The 25,582-nt window shown below is 41.8% G+C and overlaps 1 protein-coding gene across 1 annotated transcript in view; it reads left to right on the top strand.

Moving 5' to 3' along the window:
* Positions 1–2,018: 2,018 nt before the first annotated feature.
* Positions 2,019–25,582, top strand: part of NDUFS4 (NADH:ubiquinone oxidoreductase subunit S4) — an 88,279-nt gene continuing 64,715 nt past the window's right edge. Inside the window, exon 1 of the mRNA XM_036280835.1 lies at positions 2,019–2,129. Within this exon, the coding sequence (XP_036136728.1) occupies positions 2,032–2,129 (98 nt within the window). The 5' untranslated portion in view covers positions 2,019–2,031. The remainder of the gene's footprint in view (positions 2,130–25,582) is intronic.

The raw sequence follows: 25,582 nt of genomic DNA, 5'->3' as shown, positions 1-25,582 counted from the left end.
TCTGTGTGTCCCCTTTTTTTCAGCTTTTTTTCCGGAAGGGATTTCAGATCCCCCTGGCCATGTGCTAGGTGCAAGAGCTGATGGAAAGCAAGTACAGGGCATTTCTGTCTCTAGCAGGAGTCAGCAAGAAGGGGTGGGTGGGAGATGCCTGTAAGACACCTAGAGATTGTGCCACAGGGAGACTCTCAGCTGGAACCTCAAGCAAGGACGCTGACTAGATAAGGGACACTGAAGGTCATTCCAGCAGGCAACAGCTTGTGAAGGGCTCTAAGGCAGGGCAGAAAGACAGTCCGTGGCTAGAGAGGAAGGTGGGAGACAGACCATATCAAGCCTGTCAAATCAGGTTTAGGGACTTTGTCTTCATCCTGTTGGTTTCGTTTCTCTGGAAAATCCTGATTAACACACCATGGAATGCTACTCAGCAATAAAAAAGAATGAACTATTGATACATCCAATAACTTGGCTGGAACCTCGAGGGCTTATGCTGAATGACAAAAGCCAATCTCAAAAGGCCATCTACTGCATGAGCCCATTTACATAACATGCTTGAAATGTCAAAATGATACAAACAGAAATAGAGTGGTGGACTTGATCTGTATGTCGGGTGCCCAACTGTGACATCCTATTCTACCCGATGAGAATTATTTATGATGTAATCAGTGAGAGAAACTGGGTAAAGGGTACACAAATCTCTCTGTACTGTTTTTGCAATTTCCTATGAAATCCATAATTTATTTCAAAATTAAAAGTTTTAAAGGAAATTCCCTGAAACATCTTTCCCTCATCATCCTTTAACTTTCTGTGCATTTTATCTTCCCCAGGACATAGTTTTCTCTCTTTGGTGCTAGGTGCTATGTTGCTGAATCTCTCTTTCCTCATTTTTCTTACATATTAAGTTTTCTTTCAATTGACCACAATGCAGAAGCAAGTCATTCCCCATCCTCCTGTTAATCCTATTCTTTTAATAAAGGTTATGTTTCTACGTGCTTAATTCTAAAAGTAGCAGCATTGTGTTTTATCAAAGATCTCTCAAACCACAAAGGAACGTGCTCTGTATTTTATATAATCATTGTCCTTAAGGTCAGTGGCCCACACTACAAACATGTTTACAACACGTGTCTCAGAAAATAACTTTTTATGGCACAGCGTTAATAATATTCTTTGTGTCTGTAGATTAAGATTACAGATTCAGCCCTGGCCGGATTGCCTTAGTGGTTAGAGCTGGGCCCGCAAACCAGAGAGTCTTGGGTCCAATTCTGGTCAAGGGCAGGTACCTCAGTTGCGGTTCATGTCTGGCCCCTGTTGGGGTCGTGCAAGAGGCAACCAATCCATGTGTCTGTCTCTCTTTCTCCCTCTCCCACTCTATATGAAGATAAATGGAAACATATCCTCGGGTGAGGATTAAAAGAAAGAAGAAAAAAAGATCATACATTCAGAAATTACTGGGAATACAGTGACATCAAATATTATGTTCCATGAATTTTTCATATAAACCCACACCTAAAAATAGTACTACTACTACTAGGAAGAACCCTGTGCCTGGCCACACGTGCAGTCCTCGCTGGGGAAACCGTGATGGTCGGAATTACTGCACACCACGCAGAACACAGCCGGTCCTGGGGCTTGCGAGCTCAATCTGGCAACACTTTGCAGAAGTACTACTTTAGGTTCTCAAGAGCCAAAAGGGCCTCTGGCTCTTGCAGTGGGCTCAGCCCTAAATCTTCCGAGTCCTTTGAAAAAATTATGAGTTGCAGGTGTTTAAATGTTCAAGTATTTTCTTTTGGTCTTTTCATTAAATAAGCAGTCATAACAACACACAACTATGCTTGAACGGAGGTACCATTTCCACTTAAAGCAGTTCCGCATTTTTCTTCAATCAAACCTCGCTTCTCTTTCTCAGCTCCAGCATCTAGCAGAAGACCCAAGGAGCACCCAGGGCACGGAAGCCCCGCCCCCCCGCGGCTCCGCGGGCCACAGGACGGAGGAAGTGTGTCCCTCGCGGCGCTCCGTCCGGCGGTCGCGAGCGGCAAGATGGCGGCGGTCTCAATGTCAGAGGCGCTGCGGCGAGCGCTGTGGGCCAGGAGGGCAGCGGCGGGGGCTGCGGTTTCCGTCCTCCGGGGTCCGACCAGGTAATGGGGCTGTCAGGCTCTCGGGCGTGTCCTCCACTTCTGCGGGGGCTCTGCAGCTGGGCCCGGAGAAGGCGTCGGGGCCGGCGTCCCGGGCGTCCCGGTCGGGCGGCGCTGCGGGGGAGGCCGCGGGCCCCGCGGGGCGGGGGGTTTCCTGGGGGCGTCTGTCCTGTGGCCGTGGGGCGGCCTGCCCGGGCGGTGCCGAGCCCCGAGAAGGGCGGAGCCTCCCCGGCTCCCCGCACCCCGCTTCTCACTTGCAGGCTTGTCACCCCGTCCTTACCTGGGGGGACGAATTCACCTGCTGGCGGGTCACCCCCCGACCTTACCTGGGGGATAAATTCACCTGCTGGCCGGTCACCCCCGACCTTACCTGAGGGATTAGTTCACCTGCTGGCCGGTCACCCCCCGACCTTACCTGGGGGGATGAATTCACCTGCTGGCCGGTCACCCCCCGACCTTACCTGGGGGGATGAATTCACCTGCTGGCCGGTCACCCCCGACCTTACCTGAGGGATTAGTTCACCTGCTGGCGGGTCACCCCCGACCTTACCTGGGGGTGAAGTCACCTGCTGGCGGGTCACCCCCGTCCTTACCTGGAGGTGAATTCACCTGCTGGCGGGTCACCCCCGACCTTACCTGGAGGTGAATTCACCTGCTGGCGGGTCACCCCCGACCTTACCTGGGGGATAAATTCACCTGCTGGCGGGTCACCCCCGTCCTTACCTGGGGGTGAATTCACCTGCTGGCGGGTCACCCCCGACCTTACCTGGGGGATAAATTCACCTGCTGGCGGGTCACCCCCGTCCTTACCTGGAGGTGAATTCACCTGCTGGCGGGTCACCCCCGACCTTACCTGGGGGATAAATTCACCTGCTGGCGGGTCACCCCCGTCCTTACCTGGGGGTGAAGTCACCTGCTGGCGGGTCACCCCCGACCTTACCTGGGGGATAAATTCACCTGCTGGCGGGTCACCCCCGTCCTTACCTGGGGGTGAAGTCACCTGCTGGCGGGTCACCCCCGTCCTTACCTGGGGGGACGAATTCACCTGCTGGCGGGTCACCCCCCGACCTTACCTGGGGGGATGAATTCACCTGCTGGCCGGTCACCCCCCGACCTTACCTGAGGGATTAGTTCACCTGCTGGCGGGTCACCCCCCGACCTTACCTGAGGGATTAGTTCACCTGCTGGCCGGTCACCCCCCGACCTTACCTGGGGGGATGAATTCACCTGCTGGCGGGTCACCCCCGACCTTACCTGGGGGTGAAGTCACCTGCTGGCCGGTCACCCCCCGACCTTACCTGGGGGGTGAATTCACCTGCTGGCGGGTCACCCCCCGACCTTACCTGAGGGATTAGTTCACCTGCTGGCGGGTCACCCCCCGACCTTACCTGAGGGATGAATTCACCTGCTGGCCGGTCACCCCCCGTCCTTACCTGAGGGATTAGTTCACCTGCTGGCCGGTCACCCCCCGACCTTACCTGGGGGGATGAATTCACCTGCTGGCCGGTCACCCCCCGACCTTACCTGAGGGATTAGTTCACCTGCTGGCGGGTCACCCCCCGACCTTACCTGAGGGATTAGTTCACCTGCTGGCCGGTCACCCCCCGACCTTACCTGGGGGGATGAATTCACCTGCTGGCCGGTCACCCCCCGACCTTACCTGGGGGGTGAATTCACCTGCTGGCGGGTCACCCCCCGACCTTACCTGAGGGATTAGTTCACCTGCTGGCGGGTCACCCCCCGACCTTACCTGAGGGATTAGTTCACCTGCTGGCCGGGCACCCCCCGACCTTACCTGGGGGGATGAATTCACCTGCTGGCCGGTCACCCCCCGACCTTACCTGGGGGGATAAATTTACCTGCTGGCCGGTCACCCCCGACCTTACCTGGGGGGATAAATTTACCTGCTGGCCGGTCACCCCCTGTCCTTACCTGGGGGAATAAATTTACCTGCTGGCCGGTCACCCCCGACCTTACCTGGGGGGATAAATTTACCTGCTGGCCGGTCACCCCCCGACCTTACCTGGGGGGATAAATTTACCTGCTGGCCGGTCACCCCCTGTCCTTACCTGGGGGGATAAATTCACCTGCTGGCGGGTCACCCCCCGACCTTACCTGGGGGGATAAATTTACCTGCTGGCTGGTCACCCCCGTCCTTACCTGGGGGATAAATTTACCTGCTGGCCCATCACCCCCCGACCTTACCTGGGGGGATAAATTTACCTGCTGGCGCGTCACCCCCGTCCTTACCTGGGGGATGAATTCACCTGCTGGCCCGTCACCCCCGTCCTTACCTGGGGGGTGAATTCACCTGCTGGCGGGTCACCCCCGTCCTTACCTGAGGGATGAATTCACCTGCTGGCGGGTCACCCCCGTCCTTACCTGAGGGATGAATTCACCTGCTGGCGGGTCACCCCCGTCCTTACCTGAGGGATGAATTCACCTGCTGGCGGGTCACCCCCCGTCCTTACCTGGGGGGATAAATTCCCCTGCTGGCGGGTCACCCCCCGTCCTTACCTGGGGGATAAATTCACCTGCTGGCGGGTCACCCCCGTCCTTACCTGGGGGATAAATTCACCTGCTGGCGGGTCACCCCCCGTCCTTACCTGGGGGATAAATTCACCTGCTGGCGGGTCACCCCCCGTCCTTACCTGGGGGATAAATTCACCTGCTGGCGGGTCACCCCCGTCCTTACCTGGGGGGTGAATTCACCTGCTGGCGGGTCACCCCCGTCCTTACCTGGGGGGTGAATTCACCTGCTGGCGGGTCACCCCCCGTCCTTACCTGGGGGGATAAATTCACCTGCTGGCGGGTCACCCCCCGTCCTTACCTGGGGGGTGAATTCACCTGCTGGCGGGTCACCCCCGTCCTTACCTGGGGGGTGAATTCACCTGCTGGCGGGTCACCCCCGTCCTTACCTGGGGGGTGAATTCACCTGCTGGCGGGTCACCCCCGTCCTTACCTGGGGGGTGAATTCACCTGCTGGCGGGTCACCCCCCGTCCTTACCTGGGGGGATAAATTCACCTGCTGGCGGGTCACCCCTGTCCTTACCTGGGGGGTGAATTCACCTGCTGGCGGGTCACCCCCGTCCTTACCTGGGGGATTCGTTCACCTGCTGGCGGGTCACCCCCGTCCTTACCTGGGGGATAAATTCACCTGCTGGCGGGTCACCCCCGTCCTTACCTGGGAGATAAATTCACCTGCTGGCGGGTCACCCCCGTCCTTACCTGGGGGGTGAAGTCACCTGCTGGCAGGTCACCCCCGTCCTTACCTGGGGGATAAATTCACCTGCTGGCGGGTCAGCCCCGTCCTTACCTGGGGGATAAATTCACCTGCTGGCGGGTCACCCCCCGTCCTTACCTGGGGGGATAAATTCACCTGCTGGCCCGTCACCCCCGTCCTTACCTAGGGGATGAATTCACCTGCTGGCCCGTCACCCCCGTCCTTACCTGGGGGGATGAATTCACCTGCTGGCCCGTCACCCCCGTCCTTACCTGGGGGATGAATTCACCTCCTGGCGGGTCACCCCCGTCCTTACCTGGGGGGATGAATTCACCTGCTGGCGGGTCACCCCCGTCCTTACCTGGGGGATGAATTCACCTGCTGGCGGGTCACCCCCGTCCTTACCTGGGGGGTGAAGTCACCTGCTGGCCGGTCACCCCCGTCCTTACCTGGGGGTGAAGTCACCTGCTGGTCTATCAGTCCCATTCCAGCCTGGATGGGGAATCCCTCTTCGCTCTCAGTGGTGTTGATTAGGTTTCTGAAGGGAGACATGGTCTTATGCATCCGTCTGCTTGGGAGGGACACTTGGTGGGAAGTCATTGTGGGTAAAAATAGTGCAAGTTAACTTTTCTAAGGTTGGTGGTCATACTGGGAGGTTTCCCCATCCATGGTTTTATTAAGGCCTCGAAGTAATTCAGAAGTTGTTGTTATTGGTTTGTCTTGAAACATTTTTGTGATGGTGACATTTTTGCTATTGCATACTACATTACGTAATTCTCCATTTCCCTATTTTCCCGAATTTATTGTAGTACTAACACGACAGCACGCACACATACACAAGCATTCTTATCTGCAAGTAATTGTTATGTTTTATTGCTGTTTCACAGCTTGTTAGTATAAATATAAACCAAGGCTTGTATAGAATGTGTTCTGCCTGAGACTAAATGATGGGAACAAGGACGAAAGGACTGGATGTGAAGGGCGTGGGACGAGTGGGAGTGGTTAAGATGCTAATTAGTTTAGTGCTGTGGTAAATAAATATAAAGGGAAGGTAGAGGGTTAGAACTGGAGTTAGTTAGAAAGAATTTTGGGGGCTAATAATTTTTATTAAGGTTTTAAATAGTGGGTTTTTGGTGGGGGTCAGTGGGTTATCGAAAGGCTTGAAGGTGGTCCAGAGATACATGTATAATATAAAGTTATTGGAAAATACGGATGCTAAGATTGGGGAAAAGTAAATATGTTTGCAGTGAGTTACCTATTGTGCATATGGAGGACTTGAAGAATGGAAAATATTTCTCTAATGTCAGGTACTTCATGGGGTAATTTAGGGCTAGACTAGAGGTGACTCAATTTAGTTCTTGTTCTCCTAGACATTATGGACATTCATTTTGCATTCCCAAATAATAAAGTATCCACAGTTGCCCTAGAACTGAAACAAATTGGAAGGGCCCACTGGTCCATGGCTAATCAAAACATGGCAGTAATTCAGCAATTAAATTACTTGAAGATGTTACATTTGGAAACTTTGATGATAATTAATGCTATTTATCCAGATATAAAGAGTTTATGCTTACAAATGTGTTAGAAGAGATTTGGAAGGAAAATTAAAATTTAAGCCCTATAAGATGACTTGTTTCACACTATAAAAAACTTAAAAGCCAAGGAAAACAAATTTTAAACACAAGTCAAATGACACATTTATTTGCTTTCTATACCACTTTTTTACCCAAAGAGCTTATGATGTTCATCTCATTTCAAGGGAAATTTATGGCCCTTCTCTCTTACATATTATTTGCTGTTCTTGTGGTTTGAGAGTAATGAGGATCTGAAAAGGTTGGAAGTGGAAAGAGAACCAATAATGTTTGGAAAACATTTGCAAATGATGTGGCATTTCAGATGACATGGTGAGTAAATTAGGGAGGGTAGAATCAGTAAGGCACTTGGTAAGGAGGAGGGTAGTAAAAAATGTAAACATTGGAAGAAAGGAATTATTAGAAGGAAAGAAGCAGTTAACAGCTATTAACTTATGAATTTATTTATAATGTATCAGTAAAAAATAAAGCAAACCAGCCCTGGCCAGTTTGTCTCGGCAGTTGGAGCATCAGACTATGGACCAAAGAATCTTGGATTTCATTCCGGTCAAGGGCACGTACCTCGGTTGCAGTTCGGTCCCTGGCCCTGGTGGGGGTCATGTGGGAGGCAGCCAATTGATGTCTTTCTCTCTGTCTCTCCATCCCACTCTGTCTGAAGATAATGGAAAAGTATCCTCAGGTGAAGATTAAAAAAAAAAAAGAAATGCAAACCAGAAAATCCAAAAACATATACATGAGAGAGAGAGAAAAAAATTACTCTAACAGTGTAGATGATTCAGCTGATCTAGTATCTGAGCTCATACTCTAGAGAGAGCCTCAGTTTCCACATGCTACTCATTTCCCTGGACTGAAGAGGGGGGAGACCTGATAAATGGCTGAAAGCATCCTTACTTTCCCTGACTTTCCTAGGGGATTGCCCAGGGTGAGTTTAACTATTTGGGATATTAACCTGAAAGCCAGATAAAATGGCACTCTGTTTTAATATAGCTATACTTAGGACTCCGGGCATTTGATGCAGTGGTTTTTGTTTTGTTTTGTTTTGTTTTGTTTTCTTTAACCTATTCATGTACACCTATCTCATCCAGCCCTGTTTCGTCACTTCTGAATTTGGGCCGAGTCTTGTGTTTACCTCAGACATCGATCCTTAGGGTCTGCAGCAGGTGTTTTTGATGAGACCTTTTTTTCAGGTCTGTTTTGTATGCCAATCTCTAGCTCTGCCCTGTTGCTCTGTTTTCTTTTTCTTTTCTTTTTTAGCATTAGATAAGCCAGTATGAAATTGAGTCTGCAGGAACTTCCGATGAGTAAAAGGTTCTGAGGTTGACAAGAGTTCTGTATGTTACACCTGGCTGAGAGAGTGTCTCAGCCCAAATTCGAGGAACATTTTGGACATTTACAACCAGTAGGTTGGCTTTACTTCAGATAAGATAGATAAACAAATTCCTTTCTGAAGGGCAGCTACTTTTGCTGCCTTTGGAACATATCAAAGCCAAGTTTTGTGAGCTTGAAATGTTTCTTAAGAGCCTTCTAATAGGTTTTATTATTTGGCTTATTTTCCTCATTAAAAAATACCCATTATTAGTTGGTCTATTTCATCAGTAGCTGTATCTTGTCGAATAATTCTTAGGAGAAGTAAATATTTTAATACTAATAAATATTAGAATAGTGTCTGGCACATAGTAAACCTAACCTAAATAAATGTGAATTTATGTTAATTCTAGTCAGAATATTTTTCTTTAATCTTGGTGATAGATGGGATTACTGTTTAAAATATTAACTTCCATTCCCGGTGACAGGATTATACATATACATTACAGCCCCATTGGCCAGATTACTTGTTTTGGCCAGGGCAGTGTTCCTGGAAACGCAGCCCCACGTTTGGCCGTGTCTCTTCCCTCCGCTGTGAGATGCCTCATCCCGAGTCGGGTCTTTTCAGCCTCGGTCTGGAGTGAGGATGACATGCAGCCGAGCAGAAGCTGATTCTTGTAGGCTGTGTAACATGAAATGACTGAGAATGAGCCTCTGTTTATGCCACAGAGGTGTTTGGATTGTTGGTTGCCTCAGCATAACAGCCTGTACTGACTCTTTGTACACATGCATGCACACTTGTAAATGAGCAGGTATTAACACGTGGACTGATGTATCAGTAGTGAGTTCACAGGCTTTTGCTGGAAAACAATTTTTATACATTTTTGTATACTTCATGGCATCTAAAGGCTCGCACTTATAGGTAGATTCTTATAAATGAGTAAATATAAATTTAGAGATGCGTGACTGAGGAAAAGGAGGAAGCCATAAGCAGTATTTCTGTTAATAGCCACATCCGTGAAAGCCAAGGAGGTACTAACCTACATAAATGTGAATGTGAAATATCAACAGCACCTACTCTTTTCAAATTATTTGTAATGGTCTAAGTTTAGACTATTCATCCAAAACTGTTTACTTCTGGATCGAAGTTGTCTTATAAATGGATTTTTTTGTACTTATACGTTTCCTTGGCAAGTGTCCTGACTTCTCTTTTGTATTCAAATTAAAAGAGGTGAAAATGAATTGATTTCGAAAGGGGTACTCATGAAACATGAGAGCTTCATGGAATAGTAGTAACTAAATTTGATTTTTGGATTTGCTCTCTGCAAACTGCTTTACATGAAGTGTATAATCCATGAAGCTTAGTGGACAAAGGGTGGAGCATCTCAGTTCCCATTTAATGCATGTTAGCAGAGGTCTCTGGTTGGTCTGGGTTGGTTACAGAGTAAGACAATTTCAAATGGAACATTTTCTAAAATATATCCCTTGGTAAAAGTTGAGAATCATTTTTATAGTATTCATTCTGAGCACAAATTAATACTACCCGCTAACATTTATTTCTCACTTACTGTGTATTAGCACTGTGCCAAGGACTTGACCTACATTATCTCCTGTGTTTCTCATAGCAATCCTATGAACTCAGGTGTTCTTAGTCTCTTCGTTTTTTCAGATGAAGAAACATACAGGTGCGGAAACAGATTTTTCAGTTTATAGGCATACCGTGTTTTATTGTGCATGCCTTTATTATGCTTCACAGATGTTGTGCTTTTTACAATTGAAGGCAAGACCTTCCACCAACAGAAAGATTACGACTCGCTTTATTGTGAGACTCGCTTTATTGCCGTGGTCTGGAACCAAACCTGCAATATCTCCGAGGAATGCCTGCACATTACTAGGAAATGTTATTGTCTGGTTCAGCAGTCTAAAGGACTATGTTTACTTTTGCAGTGAGGAATAGTATGTCTGGTAATGGTAAATTAAAATCTCAGCATCTTCCCTGATTTCTTTTCCTTTTTAGTAAAGCATGTTCTTTGTTTGAGAGACTATCTGATGCTCTTTACTTTCGCTCCACTGTTCCTTTTGTACAGTGAGTCTCCAGCTGAGAAATTAGTTTTTTTCTTTTGCTTGTTTGCTTTCCAGTTAGGATTATTTTCTGTAAATTTTGTAATTATTTTTGGTGAGAGACTTTCTATAGGTGACTTGATTTTTATACTTTCTCACCCTCTTAAACAAAATACATGTAATGTATGCATTAACAAGATACAGTGAACCAAGTTTTTTGTTGTCTTGCCCCAGTGGTCATATGAAAAATAGTTACTGTATTCTGCTGCCTTTGAAAACTATCGAGTGTCTGTTAGCTTTCTGATTTCCTGTGTTTGCTATTAATGATTTTGGGTCCTTCCTTGACTGGTCTGCTTCCCCTCTACCAGTTACACTACCCCGTTTGATTTATCATGGGTTTGAATATCAAGAAAGGAAACCTGTTAGAATTGTGTGTAAAATAAAGTAGGGTTAATGAAGCCCTGATGATCGCCGCAATTTACTTTGTGATTAAAACCTTGAGCTTTTTAAACATTGACAGATAATTACATATAGCACATGAGCTCTTACTGTAACTTTTCTGTTTTAGTTTCACAGGAATCTGATGGAACCTTACTCTATCTGAATTTTTCAGTGGCCACATTTTTCATAAAGACTTTCATCTAAATATTTGGGTATTTTAGTGAACTGTTTTCAGTCATCTGTCCTTTAAGTAATGCATGAGAGCAGTTCAGAATTCTATTTCAAATTCTTCTGTTGTCTGTTAGGAGTATTTTTGATAAGTGAATAAAACCTTAGGTTCTTTAGAACTAGTTAGTTGCTCAGATGTGACCTTTCCTTCCTGCCTTTACGCACTAGACTTAATTTTTCCTTTATGGGACGCTGCTCCATCCATTTCCATGGTTTTCAAGCCCTTGCTGTGCATCAAAAGCACCTGTTCTGTGCATAAAAATTTAGGTGCCTTGGTTCAGTAAGTTTAGGTTGAGGCTTAGCTTTATGATGATTCTGATGGAAGCTAGGGTTGAAAACTACTGTTATATATTTATTTTTAAAAAATAGTTTCCATGCTATATCTTGAAGGACTTCAAATGCATTTTTTGTTGGGGGAGGGGCGGAGATTTCTAGAAACAAACAAAAATACTTTAATCTTTGCATATTTTTCTAATCTAAATTAAGTTTTATGCATTTCACCCATGCACTGGATAGAGGCTTTTTCTTGGGGAAACTTTCCTTTGAGGCAAAGCAGGCATTTTGAGAATTTTGGAGAAAGCAGGCCATGTTACTTGCTCTCCAGAGACTCTTGTTCTTCCTTTTGGAAGGGCTCAGGTTTAATATAGCACAGCTGTTGAACTCTGCCCTTCGCAGTTTTAAGAAGAAAGTGTTTTACCCTTTAAAATGGAAATGCCTTTTTTAGGGAGGTGGTCTTTGGTGGATATAGTTCTCTAAGAAAGTTTCATGCTTTTCTAGAGTTCTTTTGTTTCATTGATTTCTTAGAATTGTTTCAGATGTTGAGAGCAGTCTGTGAAAGTGAAGAGCTGGCTGCTCTTGTAGTGTGTGTTGCTGTATCCTTAACAAAGCTCGATGGAGAGTTTATTCCTTTGTATTTTCTAGGACTCAAAAATATGTTTTTCCCTTTATTCAGCCACTCCATGCATAAGTAAATGGGCCTTGAATAGGGTTTACTAGACAAAAGATTCTGTTCTAGATGACTGTTCAGCAAGCCATATGCTTCTCCTAAAAATGTCAGTCTGTTTTGATGAGCTTTAAAGTGAATGCAGATGTTTGGGCTCTTCCGAGGACTACCCCTCTGTGTGTGAAAGAGCACTTCTTTTCCAAGAGACTTCTTTAAAATACTTATAGAAATTTGTATGGAATTTACATTTATATCTTTTGTCTTTTAACGCTAATGAAATGAGATTTAATTAGACACTGGTAATTTAAATTTAATTTTAATATCCTTAGTACAAATGAGATTTAGAGACTTCAATAGGTCTCAATATGTTTTTTATTAAGATTTTATTATTTATTTAGTCTTTTTTAAAATTTGGAACTTAAAGTGCTTTATAATATTTACTTTTGCTCAGTGAAAGGTGATATTTTGGCAGGAAGGGGTACTTTTTGATGTTTGGTGCCTTCTCCTTTGGTAGGTTAACTCTAGAAGTTAGAGTTGATAGATTCATATAATGTTTGAGTTGGAAGAAAATTTTAGGATCATCCTGTTCCATCTTTATTTAATGCAAAAATCTCTAGAAATTCCTACTTCTCTTTTTAAAAAAATATGTTTTTACTTTTGATTTTAGAGAGAAACATCAATGTAAGAGGGTAACATGGATCAGCTGCCTCCTGCACACCCCCCACTGGGAACCGAGCCTGAAACTCAGGCATGTGCCCTGACTGGGAATCGAACCCTCAACCTCTTGGTGAATGGGATGATGCCCAACTACGGAGCCACACCAGCCAGGACTCGAAGTTCCTGCTTCTTTATTATCTGTCAGTTGAATATATGATAAATTTCTGGTAGCCGTAGAAAACCCTCTGTACTTTTAAACTCATTGGCAAATGATGTTTCCTTTTAAAGCCATATAGAAAAATTAGGACCCCCCCCCCCCCTTATGTCAGCCCTTTAGACAATTGAAGACATTAGTCATCACTCATTCTTCCTCCAAGTCTGTGCTCCAGGCTTAGCACGTCCAGCTTGTTTACCCCTTTTTAATGACCGTATTTCTTAATGCTTTACTACCTCTTGGTAGCCCTTAGAGTGTATTCTATTTTGCCAGTATTTTTTTTTTAACTGTATGTATTATTTTCTTGTTGAGCTTTGTGAGTTCTTAAAAATGTCCTGGATACAAGTCCTTTGTTATATACATGGTTTGCAGATACTGTCTCCAAATCTGTTTTTTTCTTTTCATTCCTTTAACATTACCTTTTGCATAGTAAAAGTTTTTAATGTTGATAAAGCCCAGTTTACCAGGTTTTTTCTTTTTTGGATTATACTTTAGTTTTTATACCTAAAAACTCTTTGCCTGATCTTAGACCATGAAGGTGTTTTTTTGTATTATCTTCTTGAAGTTTTGATATATTATGTTTTACATCTAGATCTGTGATCCATTTCAAGTGAATTTTTGTGTAAGTTATGATATTTAAGTTAAGGTTAATTTTTTTGCATATAGATGTACGCTTGTTCTACCATTTATTGTAAAGATTATCCTATTTCCATTGACTTGCTCTTGTGCCTTTGTCAGCAATCAGTTGGCTGAATTTTTCTGGGTCTGTTTTGTGTTCTCTACTCTGTTCCATTGATCTAGATTCCTTTGGCAATAACACATCATCTTGATTACTATAGTTTTAGAGTAAATGTGTATTGTAATTGAGTAGTTATGATTCTTCCAGTTTCCTTCTTGTTCAACACTTTTTTAGCCATTCTCGTTTCCTTGCCTTTCTATGTATCTAAATTTTAGAATCAATTGATCCATAGCTATGAAAAATCCAGGTGGGACTTGGAATGGCATTGCTTGACACCTATAGATTAATTTGAGGAGAGTTGTCATTTTTACTATGTTAAATCTTCCAATCCATAAACATGGTATGTCTCAGTTATTTATTGATTTCTTTCATTACTGTAGTGTTTCATAGTTGTGAATGTATAGATCCTGTATATATTTTGTTAGATTTATGCCTAAGTATCTCAATTTTGGGGAGCTATGGTAAATAGTGTTGTTTAAAATTTTTATTTATTTTTTTATATTTTATTTATTTTATTTGTTTTTGTTACTGATGTTTCTCATTTTTCCCCCATTGACACCCTCCTCCCCTTCCCCCCCGGCTCCATCCCCAGCTTTGTTGTCTATGTTCATTGGTCATACACACATGCATGTAAGTTCTGTGGTTTATCTGTCCCCCTCCACCCCCCTCCTCTGAGGCTTGTCAGTCTGTACCCCATCTCTATGTCTCTGGGTTAATTTTGTTCAGCAGTTTGTTTAGTTCATTATATTCCACAAATAAGTGAGATCATGTGATATTTGTCTTTCTCTGCTTGGCTTATTTCGCTTAGCAAAATACTCTCTATGTCCTTCCATGCCATCTCAAGGGATAAGAGATCTTTCTTTCTTACAGCTGCATAATATTCCATTGTGTACATGTATCGCAGCTTTTTAATCCACTCACCTACTGATGGACACTTGGGTTGTTTCCAGATCTTAGCTATTGTAAATAGTGCTGCTATAAACATAGGGGTACATATATTCTTTCTGATTGGTATTTCAGGTTTCTTAGGGTATATTCCTAGAAGCGGGATCACTGGGTCAAATGGCAGTTCAATTTTTAACTTTTTGAGGTAACACCATAGTGTTTTCCACAGTGGCTGCACCGGTCTGCATTCCCACCAGCAGTGTACTAAAGTCCCCCTTTTTTCTACATCCTTGCCAACATTTGTTGTTTGATGATTTGTTGATGGAGGCCATTCTGACAGGTGTGAGGTGATACCTCATAGTTGTTTTATTTTTTTTAATTAATTTATTTTTGTTACGGATGTTTCTCCTTTTTTCCCCACTGACTCTCCCCTCCCCGTCCTTACCCGCTGTGTCCCCAGCTTTGTTGTCCATGTCCATGCATACATGCAGTTGTTTTAATTTGCATCTCTCTGATGATTAGAGATGTTGAGCATTTCTTCATATGTCTCTTGGCCATTTGTATGTCCTTTTTGGAGAGGTGTCTATTTAGTTCCTCTGCCCATTTTTCAATTGGGTTCTTTGTCTTCCTTTTGTTGAGTTGTATGAGCACTCTATATATTTTGGAAATTAACCTCTCGTCTGATGCATCATTGGCGATCATGGTCTCCCATATAGTGGGATTCCTCTCTGTTTTGATGGTTGTTTCTTTTGCTGTGCAGAAACTTTTGAGTTTGATGTAGTCCCATGTGTTCATTTTTTCCTTTGTTTCTGTTGCCTTAGGTGATGTATCAGTGAAAATTCTGCATGTGATGTCTGAGATTTTGTTGCACCGTTGTTTAAAATTTTTAGTTGCTAATTATACATTGCTGTATGCAGAAGTAGGACTGATTTTAGCAACCTTGCTAAATTCACTTGTTAGTTCTATAATTATTTTTTAGATTCTTGGATTTTTAAGTAGGTAATCACACACTCTGTGAATAGGGACAGTTTATTTCTTTTGGTCTAATCTTTATGCCTTCTGTTCCTTTTTGGTTTCCAGAAGGATGTTAAATGTTAAGAGTGGTGACAGTAGAAAATCTTGCCACTTACCAATCTTAGAGGAGGGTATTCAGTTTTTCACCATTAGTATAATGTTAACTAAAGGGTTTTGTTTGTTTTGTAGAAATGCTTTTTATAGATTGAGGAAGTTTTCTTCTACTCCTAGTTTGCTAATAGTTTTTATCATGACTGGATGTTATATTTTGTATAATGCCTTTTCTGCATTAATTGATACAGTCTTGTTTTTCTTTAGACTGTAAATATGGGTGAATTACATTGATTGATTTTTCAACTATTGAACTAGCCTTGCATTCTTAGGACAAACCCCATTTGGTTGTGTTTAATTCTTTTCATATATCACCATATTTGATTTGCTAATGTTCTTTTGAGGATTTTTACATCTGTGTTAATGAAGGATACTGGTCTATGTTTTTCTTTCCTTTCTTTTTTTTTTTACTGTATTTACTTAGATTTGGATTCATAAAGTGAGCTGGGAAGTGTTTCCTCATCTTCTGTTTTCTTTTGAATTGCTTTAGTTTTATTTTAATAGATTGTATTTCATTTTTATTTGGTACCAAATATTTTATTTCCTTGAGACTTCCTCTTTGATGCACGGATTAGAGATGTTTTGTTTAATTTCCAAGTATTTAGAGATTTCCCTATCTTTCTGTTAATTACTTCTAGTTTAATGCCATTGTGTTCTGAAAACCCAATTCCCTGGAGTTTTCCCCTTAGAACTTCCATCCAGAAACCTGTGGCTCATGTTATCTTGCTCTATATTGCAGTCCTACGTTTGCACTCACATGCATGGCTGAGGATGGAAGGACACAGAGAGAAAAAAAACAAAAGAGCAATAGGTGTTGATCCTACCTTCTTAGAACTATTACTTCAGTGAATAGAGATGGCTTTCTTCCCTGGAGTATTGGCTCTGGAGGGTTTCCCTGTGGCTGCGGGCTTGCCTCTGGCTGGTGCATGGTACATGAGAGAACAGAGAAGAGAGAAACGGGCGATTCCCACACTCATCCATTCCTACTAGCACTCCTTCTAGCTCCTGGGGACAGTGGTTCTGGAGGAGTGCCCACTGCTGCACTGAGTCAAGGCAGAGGACACTGGAGGGAGAGAATGTGCTCAGCTCATTGCTGGTTGATGCTGCTGATCTTCCCTAATCTGCTCACTTACTCTTCTGAGTCTTCCAATAGCTGCTCCATGCATACTTCAATGGGAGGGGGAGGGTAGAGAGTGCTTCTACATAGGACCAGCCATCCTACGTTGAATTATCTTTAAACTGAATTCAAGTATATCTTGCATTTTGGCACATCTGAATAGATTTAAAAGATCTAAAGATGATTCAAAGTTCTTCATATGATCAGATTCTAAACCATTGATTCTCAACTAAACCATTGGTGGGAAGAAGGGAAGAGTTAACAGACCAGAATCTTAGAAATGGTTCAGAGAAAGGATTTTGAAATACATGTGTCCTTAGTTGAAAACCATGACATTTAATAAAAGATGAAGCTTTGTTGCACTTATAAGTGGGTAGAAAAGTACATTGAGTCACTGGTTTAGACCATCAACTAATAAATCTCAACTACTTTGAGAGGGTGCAGGTGTCTGAGATTTATTTTGAGTAACTGATGAAAGTTTTGGCGACTCCTCTCTAGAAATGTGTGTGTGTGTGTGTGTGTGTGTGTGTGTGTATAAAATCAGTTACATTTCTAGGGGATTCATGGATCCCACACTTTGTAGCCCTTCCATAAATAGGATTAGATCTTATACAAGTTTTTGTTTATATTAGCTCTTATGTTAGACCTTTCAGTTACAAGTGACAGAAACCTAGAAACACAAATCACTGACTTAGACAAAAATAGAGAATTGACTTTTATTACCAAACAATACAAAGGGCAAGGGTACAGCTAGAGTGACAGCTACAATCCACCCCCCCCCCCCATGTGGTGGATATCATGCCTCATGGAAGTTTCTTCAGACTTATATCTCATAACTTTTTTTTACCAGATAGGGACTAAAAATCCCTTTCCTTGGTACCAAGTTTAAAAAATCTTGGGGAAATGATCAATTGAGTCAGATTAAACAGACTAAGGATTTACTATAATATAGTCATTATTTGTAATGCTAATTATATTGCTCTATCATCTGCTGTATAATAGGAACTCAGGTCTAATGAAAGGCGGGCCCTCCTGAATAGAAATTAAGCACAGGAATATTTTGTGTTGAGATACCTTTAGGGGACAAATAATGTTTGTATATATTGTACAGGCTGACCTCCTATCTTTTTTCCTAATGAACTCTAAGACTTTGCTTGCTAAAGTTTGTTCACTCAGTCAACAAATATTTGTGTTTCTTCTGTGGTTTCAAAAGACTGCATTTCTACAGACTTGACTAGGAGGTGTGGCCTTGGAACCTCTTTGAGTATGGACGCGTAGGGTAGACTTACTCAAGCAAAGGCCAGATGAACATTTCTCAGGGTCTTGTGGGTGGGCTTTGTCTTATATTGGCATTAGCTCAAGTAGAGTCTGAGACAAGGATATGGGTGTAGGTGGTTTATTCATGAGCTGATCTAGGAACTAGAAGCGAGGAGCCAGGGAATGAGATAGGGGAGGAAGAAGAAAAAAGGGGGATGGTGAGATTGCTGCTGCGAGCAGTCGAGGCTCAGTCCCACCGGAACTCCCCGAGAAGCAACAGAATGCCTTCCGTTGTTGTCCATTTGAAAGGTGGAGGCTCAAACATTTATCTACTGCTCCTGTTCTCCTTTGGTTACAGAAGGTGCTAACTTTTCTTACTTGAAGCTATGCCTCGGTTCCTGAAGGCCCTAGGACATGATAGGCTTACTTGAGGTAGGATGTTGGAGGGTGACCTGAGTCTGAGCTCCCATAGTTGGGATGGCAAATGGGCCAAAAGAATGAGGACCGAAGGTTTTGGTTACAAGCTTCCTTACAACTGAAGAGACTCTGTAACCTATTTTTTGGGGGCAGTGTTAATAAAATGAAGCCTAATATATCATGTACTGAGCACCTGGGCAATGAGGTAGTTGCTTTATGTATGTTATTTCATCTCATGAAAGTGAATGATCTCATTTTTAGATAGTCTACTGACAATTACATTGTAGTTTTTATTCCTGGGGTTGTAAGTAACTTATTTGTTGGGATTTGCTTTATTCATTGATATTCAGAACACAAAGATCAGAAGCTGAGGTCTTACAACCCCCTAACTGTAAATAATAATAGAAGTCCTGCAGGGAGGAGGTGGTTTCTTCTGTAAAATTCAATGTTGAAAGAATTCATGATAGCAGGATACTTCCACACTGTGTCGTTGACAGGGACTGTGGATGTGCACAACGCCCAGCAACAAAGACCTCCCTGCAGAGCTTCCTTTCAGAGCCCAGCAGATAAGGCCAGTGGCCAGTAGCCTCGGCAGCCTCATTCTTCGGGCCAGCGTGTATTTCCTCTTCACTGATAACGGCTTAAATGATTCAGAGTAGAGATTCCCCCCACAGCTTCCTCTTAGGCTCTTGCTCCTGTCCCACATCTCTGGCTGACTGCTGTGTGGCAGCCGGGCTTCCGGCTCCTTGGGGCGCTCCAGCTGCGGTGGCGGGCCCGCAGTGGTGGGTGCAGAGGCTCCTGCAGTCGTTTCCCAGATCGCGCTTCCTCTTCCTGGGAAAGATCACTGCTCTGTTGCTGACAAAGTTCATGATTTAAGTGTATCTTAGATTCTGCTTGTAAGTGGCCCCTCCTTAGGGCTCAAGTTTTCATTTTGGTCCCAAATACAATATTTTGACTTTGAGATCAAACTATTGATGTGGCTGATTCCCTTAATAATCTCTGACTACTTTCTTTAACACTAGCTTTGGGAAAAACTGTTTTCCAGAGATTTCCTGTTAACTCCTGATATTAGCCATGGTTATATTAGCTTTCTCATACTACTCTATTGGATCTATCAAAATTGTGGTTAGGAGCACACGTTTCGAAGTCAGCTCTATCAGCATTTGAGTCCTAGCTCTGACACTTCCATCTCTTTGCCTACTTTGTGTCTGTTTTCATTTTTATAACATGGACATAAAATCTGTTTCGTAAAGTCTATAGAGTCCTTAGGGCAGTGCCTGGCATATGCTAAGTGCCCAATAAATAGTGACAATAACAGCAGCAGCATTCTTTCTTTTGTGGCTTCTTTTTCTTTCTCTTTCTTTTTGTTCCTTTCTTCCTTCCCCATCTTTTTTTCTTTTCATAAATCTTTCCTAGATTCTAGTATCTCTTTCTGGATTATCAGAGCATCATGGATTTTTTTTTTTCTATTAACAGTATTTTATTCACAAGTCTATAAAAGAATGATCTGCACCTGGCTTTTTCCAGATTGTGACCTCCCATGCACTCCACAGTTACATGCAGTCTATTTTTGGCATCCATCATTCCACTGAAATAGCTTTCATCAAGGTTGACAGTGACCCTGTTGCTAAATGAATAGACTCTTCTCAGTGCTTATCTTACGTGACCTTTGCAATCCCAAAAGATGTCTTTCTCATTCTCGAAAGATTCTTCCTTTGATTTCTATTTTGTTTTTCCTTCTCAGTTCTCTTTGAATGCCCATCATCTTTTGCCCATTCCTTGAACTGTCAGTGTTTCTGAGTTTGTTATATAGCTCTTTATTTTTTTTTAAAAAAAATGTTTACGCAAAGCTTATATACACATGAATATATATAACACATATAAGTAATCATAATGGCAAAATGAATATGGATGGACCCATCATCTAATTTAAGAGCTAGAGAATTACCAATATCTTTATTCTTTGCATACTCTCTGTGCTGAATAACCCCACCCCGATATGTTCATCCTAATCCCCAAACCAGGGGACTTTGCAGATGTAATTAAGTTGAGTCTCTCGAGATGAGAGGTTGTCCTAGATTATCCCAGTGGGCTCCATGTAATCACAGTGGTTCCTTTAAGGAGCATGCAGGAGGAATCAGAGGAGAGGGTGATGTTAGCATGGAGGCAGAGACTGAGTGTTGTGAGCACATGCTCAGGAAGCCACAAGCCTCTGAACGCTGGAAAAGACAAGGAGCGGAGTCTCCCATTGAGCCTGCACAAGGACCAGCCTTGATAACATGTATCAGTGAGCCCTGGGAGACTTGTTTGCACTTAGGACCTCCAGAACTCGAAGAGAATAAATTGTGTTGTTTCAGTCCACCAACTCTGTGGTTAATTTGTTATAGCAGCGATAGGAAACTAATACACTCTCTTTGTATCTCATCATCTACCATGACATTAGTTACCATCTTTTTCCACTAAAGCCTAAATGTGTAGAATTCATTTGCATCATACACACTTTTCACTCAAGGAAATCAGCACATATACATGGCAACTAAAAGAGTAGAAAATATTTTTTAAAACATTTAGAAATTCAAGTTCATTCTCTCATTATTCTACTTAGTGATCATTTAGTACTCAACCAAAGAAACAGCAATTTATTCCAGAGCTAGAGGATTGAATTATTAAGAGATGGTATGTGGGTTCTCACTGGGGAGAGAGTGGGGCTTCTACAGGATTTCCAAAGATGGCTCTACTATTTGCAGTTTTTGCCTTACACGCTGACTTTAGAACCTGCTCTTCATGTAAGATGTGACTCTATCTTTTTCTTGAATTTTATACCCTAAGAACTAACCAGGACATCTCCACTGAGATTTTCCACAGGCATGTCAGTCACAGCATATCTGACAATTGGGTGATCATCTCCTCCTCCACTGCACGTGTCCCCTCACCACCACCATCAGTTACCTCTGCCAGGAACCTGTGTCATTCTCGTCTCCTCTCTCTCAGGCCTGTTGTCGCTTAGCTGTTCAGTCCTAGTACTCATTTTCCTGACTCCTATTCAGTTTCCATCCTTACTGCAACTGTAGTTACTGTCATCCTGCTTCCTAGCTGTTCTCCATGTCATCAGTCTTCATTTCTTCTCCTTAAGCCAGTAGGAGAAAGCCCTAACTTCTCAGCATGCTGCGTAGTGCCTTCATCTTTCCTGCTCACACCTTCTATCCATTCATCCTCATCAGTTCCTCATGGCCCGGCTCCAGCCATACACAAACTATCTTGGTGATCCTGAACTGCCTGTGGTCCTGACGCCTGCTCACACTCCACACTCGCTCTCTCTCTTAAAGCTGAGGTTCTGTTTGTGTGGACAGGTTCTTCTGCTTTCCCTCTATCTTCCCTGTCCCTACACCTCCACACCCTTTGCCTTTTTAAGTTCTGTTCAGCCTTCGGGTGGCACTTTAAACATCACTTTCTCTAAGGAGCATTATTTGAATTCACAAAGTTAGGTTGTGATCTTAGAGCGCCTTTTGCTTACCTCTTGCCAGTACTTACTACATTTCATTGTGAGTGCACCTTTCTTTCACCTTTGTGTTTTCACATCGTAACAGTGATTAGTATGCAGTTGATACTTTTAGTAAACATCTGTGTGCTCATTTGATTATGAAATAATATAGAAATTTAAAAAATATCTTCTTAAAGCAGGATAACATTTGAGATATTTATTTTCCTTATTATATACCATGTGGGTTTTAAATGGAGTTGTCATGCACAGTGCTGTTACAGAGCACTGAAAGATGATGACTTTTATGGTTTTATGGTGTGCCCTGCTTCTTCCTTATATCGAATAATAGTATTGCAGACTTTATCTTAGGACAGAATTTATTAAAATGTATAAGTGGAATTCTATCAGGAAGTTTTCTGTGATTTGGGATTTTACTAGGACTTTAAAGTTTTCCATCAAAGAAATAATGGGAAAGATGGAAATGTAAATTTAAATAATTGATAATAGTAAAGTAAAATTTTTTCCTGTAATAGCTATGTAGCTATTAAACTACAGATCTTGGAATAGCAGAGTGCTTGATATATAGAATAAACCCTGACTTTTGAGATTGAGGATAAACTTTCTGCATTTATAATCCACATTAAACAAACCAAATGATTTTACTTAATTAAATTTGTTCAGTTTTATTTATTTTAGAAGTAAAAGAAAATAAAAATGGAATCTATTAGGGTTTAAGGCATTTTGGAATATTATAGATACTGTTAAATTTTACTATTTTATTTAATTTACTGGAAGGGAGTTAGGAGGAGACAATATAAGAAGCATTAGTGGAAAATAAGCATTTTTTTAAAAAATAAAGAATTAATGACTTTTCAACCAAAATCTAAACAACTGGCTTTGTGGTGTTATACCTAATTTAAAAATAAACTTTGAACATGTTTGTCAAGACTGTACCACACATAATAGGTACTAAATGTGTGAATTAATATGCCAAATGTTTTAATTCCATTCTCAGTCCTGTAACTTTGGATGCTCAATGGAAACAAAGTAACTAGGCAGTACAGGCTACATTGTTAAGGAAGTTTTTCCTGACAGTCCTGCAACATCCCACCACACCTCCCTCTCCCCAGCGCGCAGTTGTTCCTCCTTGCATAGCAAAGCACCTTGTGTAAACCTTTATCACAGAAATCACCACTAGCATTCAAAGCAGTGACACTGAAGTTATTGCTTATATGTCCGCATTCCCCCAGTAAATTCTCTGAAGCTAGGTACTTGGGTGTAGCATTATGCAGGAGACATAGATGTTTTAATAGACGTTTGATGAGTTGAGAACAGGCATTAGAATCTTGGTATACATTCTCAAATATACATGATCAACAGAGTTCATCTGGGCTCTTTGAATGTGGACACACTATTTTGTAGTCGATACGTAATAATTCCAGGTCTTTTAATTTTTCTTCAAATAATATTTTATTAACTGGATATTCATCAACATAGCCAAAAAATCTTAAGGTTAAAACATCTTCTTTAGGTACAGCATAGTGATTATAGTTAATAATACTGTATTGCATATTGCTAAGAGAGTAGATCTTAAAAGTTCCCATCACAGGAAAATAAATTATAACTGTATGGTAACACATAGTAACTAAACTTATGGTGGCGGTCATTTCACAATAGATACAAATGTGGAATTCTTAACTTACGCACTTGAAATTAATATACTGTTTTATGTCAATTATACTTTAAGTTGTAAAAAAAGATCTTCAGGTGAATATATTTTTAAAAGATGGAATATTTTGGAAAGTCATTGGTAAAAGTAAAAAGTGGTAAAAAGTCATTGTCTTATTGATTATATTAGTTCTATGATTGAAATCAAATTGCGTATATAATTCTGACAATACTTATTTAAAAGTTGTAGACTTGGATGTTTTAGTTAAGTTTACTTAAGGAAGTCAGTGGGAGTTTTAATTACTCAGTTCAGGTCAAGTAGTGTACAGTTTTATGACTATTTGGATAAATCTTATAGTAATTGTTGAGTTTTTCTTAAATGGTATGAAGGCCTGTAAAACTATTAATTGACTAACATGCAGGCTGTTTTCTTCATTAAGCTAACCACTGTGGAGTTTAGTGTGTGTGTCTTTACATTTATGCAGCCTTCTGTGCACTTGTGCATATATATTTTGCCATGTTACATTTATGAGGTGATAAAATCTAGATTGTATTTTACACTTATTTTTAAAATTCTACTGTTACGGTAGTTCAGAAAAGCGGCATTGACGGAAGTAGAGCATGCATTTGGACGTACTTTATCGTCAATAGGACAGAAAAAGAAAAGTTGGCTGTTCACATTTTTTAGAGAAAGTCTGGAAAAGAAGTGTTTGTTAATATTGAGTAGGGTTCTCTTTCCTCTCTTGCACCAAAAGAGCTGGCCCTGCAAGTTCTTGGAGGGAAAGAAGTGAGCACTCCATGCTAATCACTTAACATGTGATTTAATCCTACCAGCGATTCTAGGGGTGTCATTACCCTTATTTTTGTAGATGAGGAAATTGAAGTGTGGTGCTATGAAGTAATTTGTTGGAGATCACATTGCTCTTAAGTGGCAGATCTGGAATGTCAGAGGGGGCCTGACTGACTGCAGTCACTGTGGGCCCATCCTCCAAATCGTTCATGGAGGTAAAAGATCTATATATGTTGGTGATCTAAATATAATTTTAATCATGTGATCATCAGCCTTTAAAAAATAGTGTGCCTAAGAATGCTAGATTTGCCAATGGACACAGATCTCATTTTTGAATTGAAGAATAAACACCTGCTAACTAGCTTACTCTTTAATGTAAAATTGCTAGATGATGAACACTAGTCTGTTCAACTATCATGTCCTATAAATTCAGCACTTTTTGTTATCAAATTTATTATTTATTTAATTTTAAATATATTTAGGATACAAACACGATTCCAATGATTTTATGGCAGTTAGAAATTTTAAAGCAAACGATTCCTAAACTGAAACAAATAAGCAATAAGTTGGAATCCTTCAGTGAAGATAAATCAAGATAAAATACATAACCTTTAAAAAAATCAGGTGAGCTGTCTGAGATAGATACAACAGTAGTATTAAGCTGGTATGATGCAAATTATCTAATGGATTTTGAAACCTTCTAAGCTTTGAAGGCATAAGAAAATAAGTTATGTTGCCCTTAACAACCAAAAATGTAGTTTTTTAAAAGTGACATCTTCATTCACTTGAAAATAGTAAACTCTCAATCTGTAATACTTCCAACCTTAAATAGTCATTGTGAACCAGACTTCTTACAACTTAAGTTCTCATGTGGCATTCCCTAGAAAAGTACGTGGAAAATTGCATATCAATCTGTAGCAGTCAGGATATAAACCCCAAAATATCTGTGGCTTAAAATAAAAATTTATTTCTTGTTCATGCTGAATTTGTTCTGCTCCTTGTACTTCTTTCCGTTTTTGCCTCACATCTTAACATTCTCGTGTTTGGCTTGCGTACCTCAAGGGTTGTTAACGTCTCTTTGAAAAATTGACCCTTTTATCTCGATATAATTAAAACCACTCTTTATTCCTGATAATATTTTTGTTGTTGTTTTGAAGTCCACTTTGAGAATAATGTAACTACTGTAGTAAGATTTGATTACTGTTAGCATGGTATATCTTTCTCTATCTCTCTACTTTTACTCTGTGTCTTTATATTTAAAATGGGTTTCTCTTAGGCAGCATACAGTTGGGTCTTAGTTTTTCGTTTATCTG

This window comes from Molossus molossus, unplaced genomic scaffold (genome assembly GCF_014108415.1).
Source record: "Molossus molossus isolate mMolMol1 unplaced genomic scaffold, mMolMol1.p scaffold_m16_p_3, whole genome shotgun sequence".
Classification (NCBI taxonomy): Eukaryota; Metazoa; Chordata; class Mammalia; order Chiroptera; family Molossidae; genus Molossus; species Molossus molossus.
Note: the sequence above shows the minus strand (reverse complement) of the source record. Positions and strands in the feature narration are given on the sequence as shown.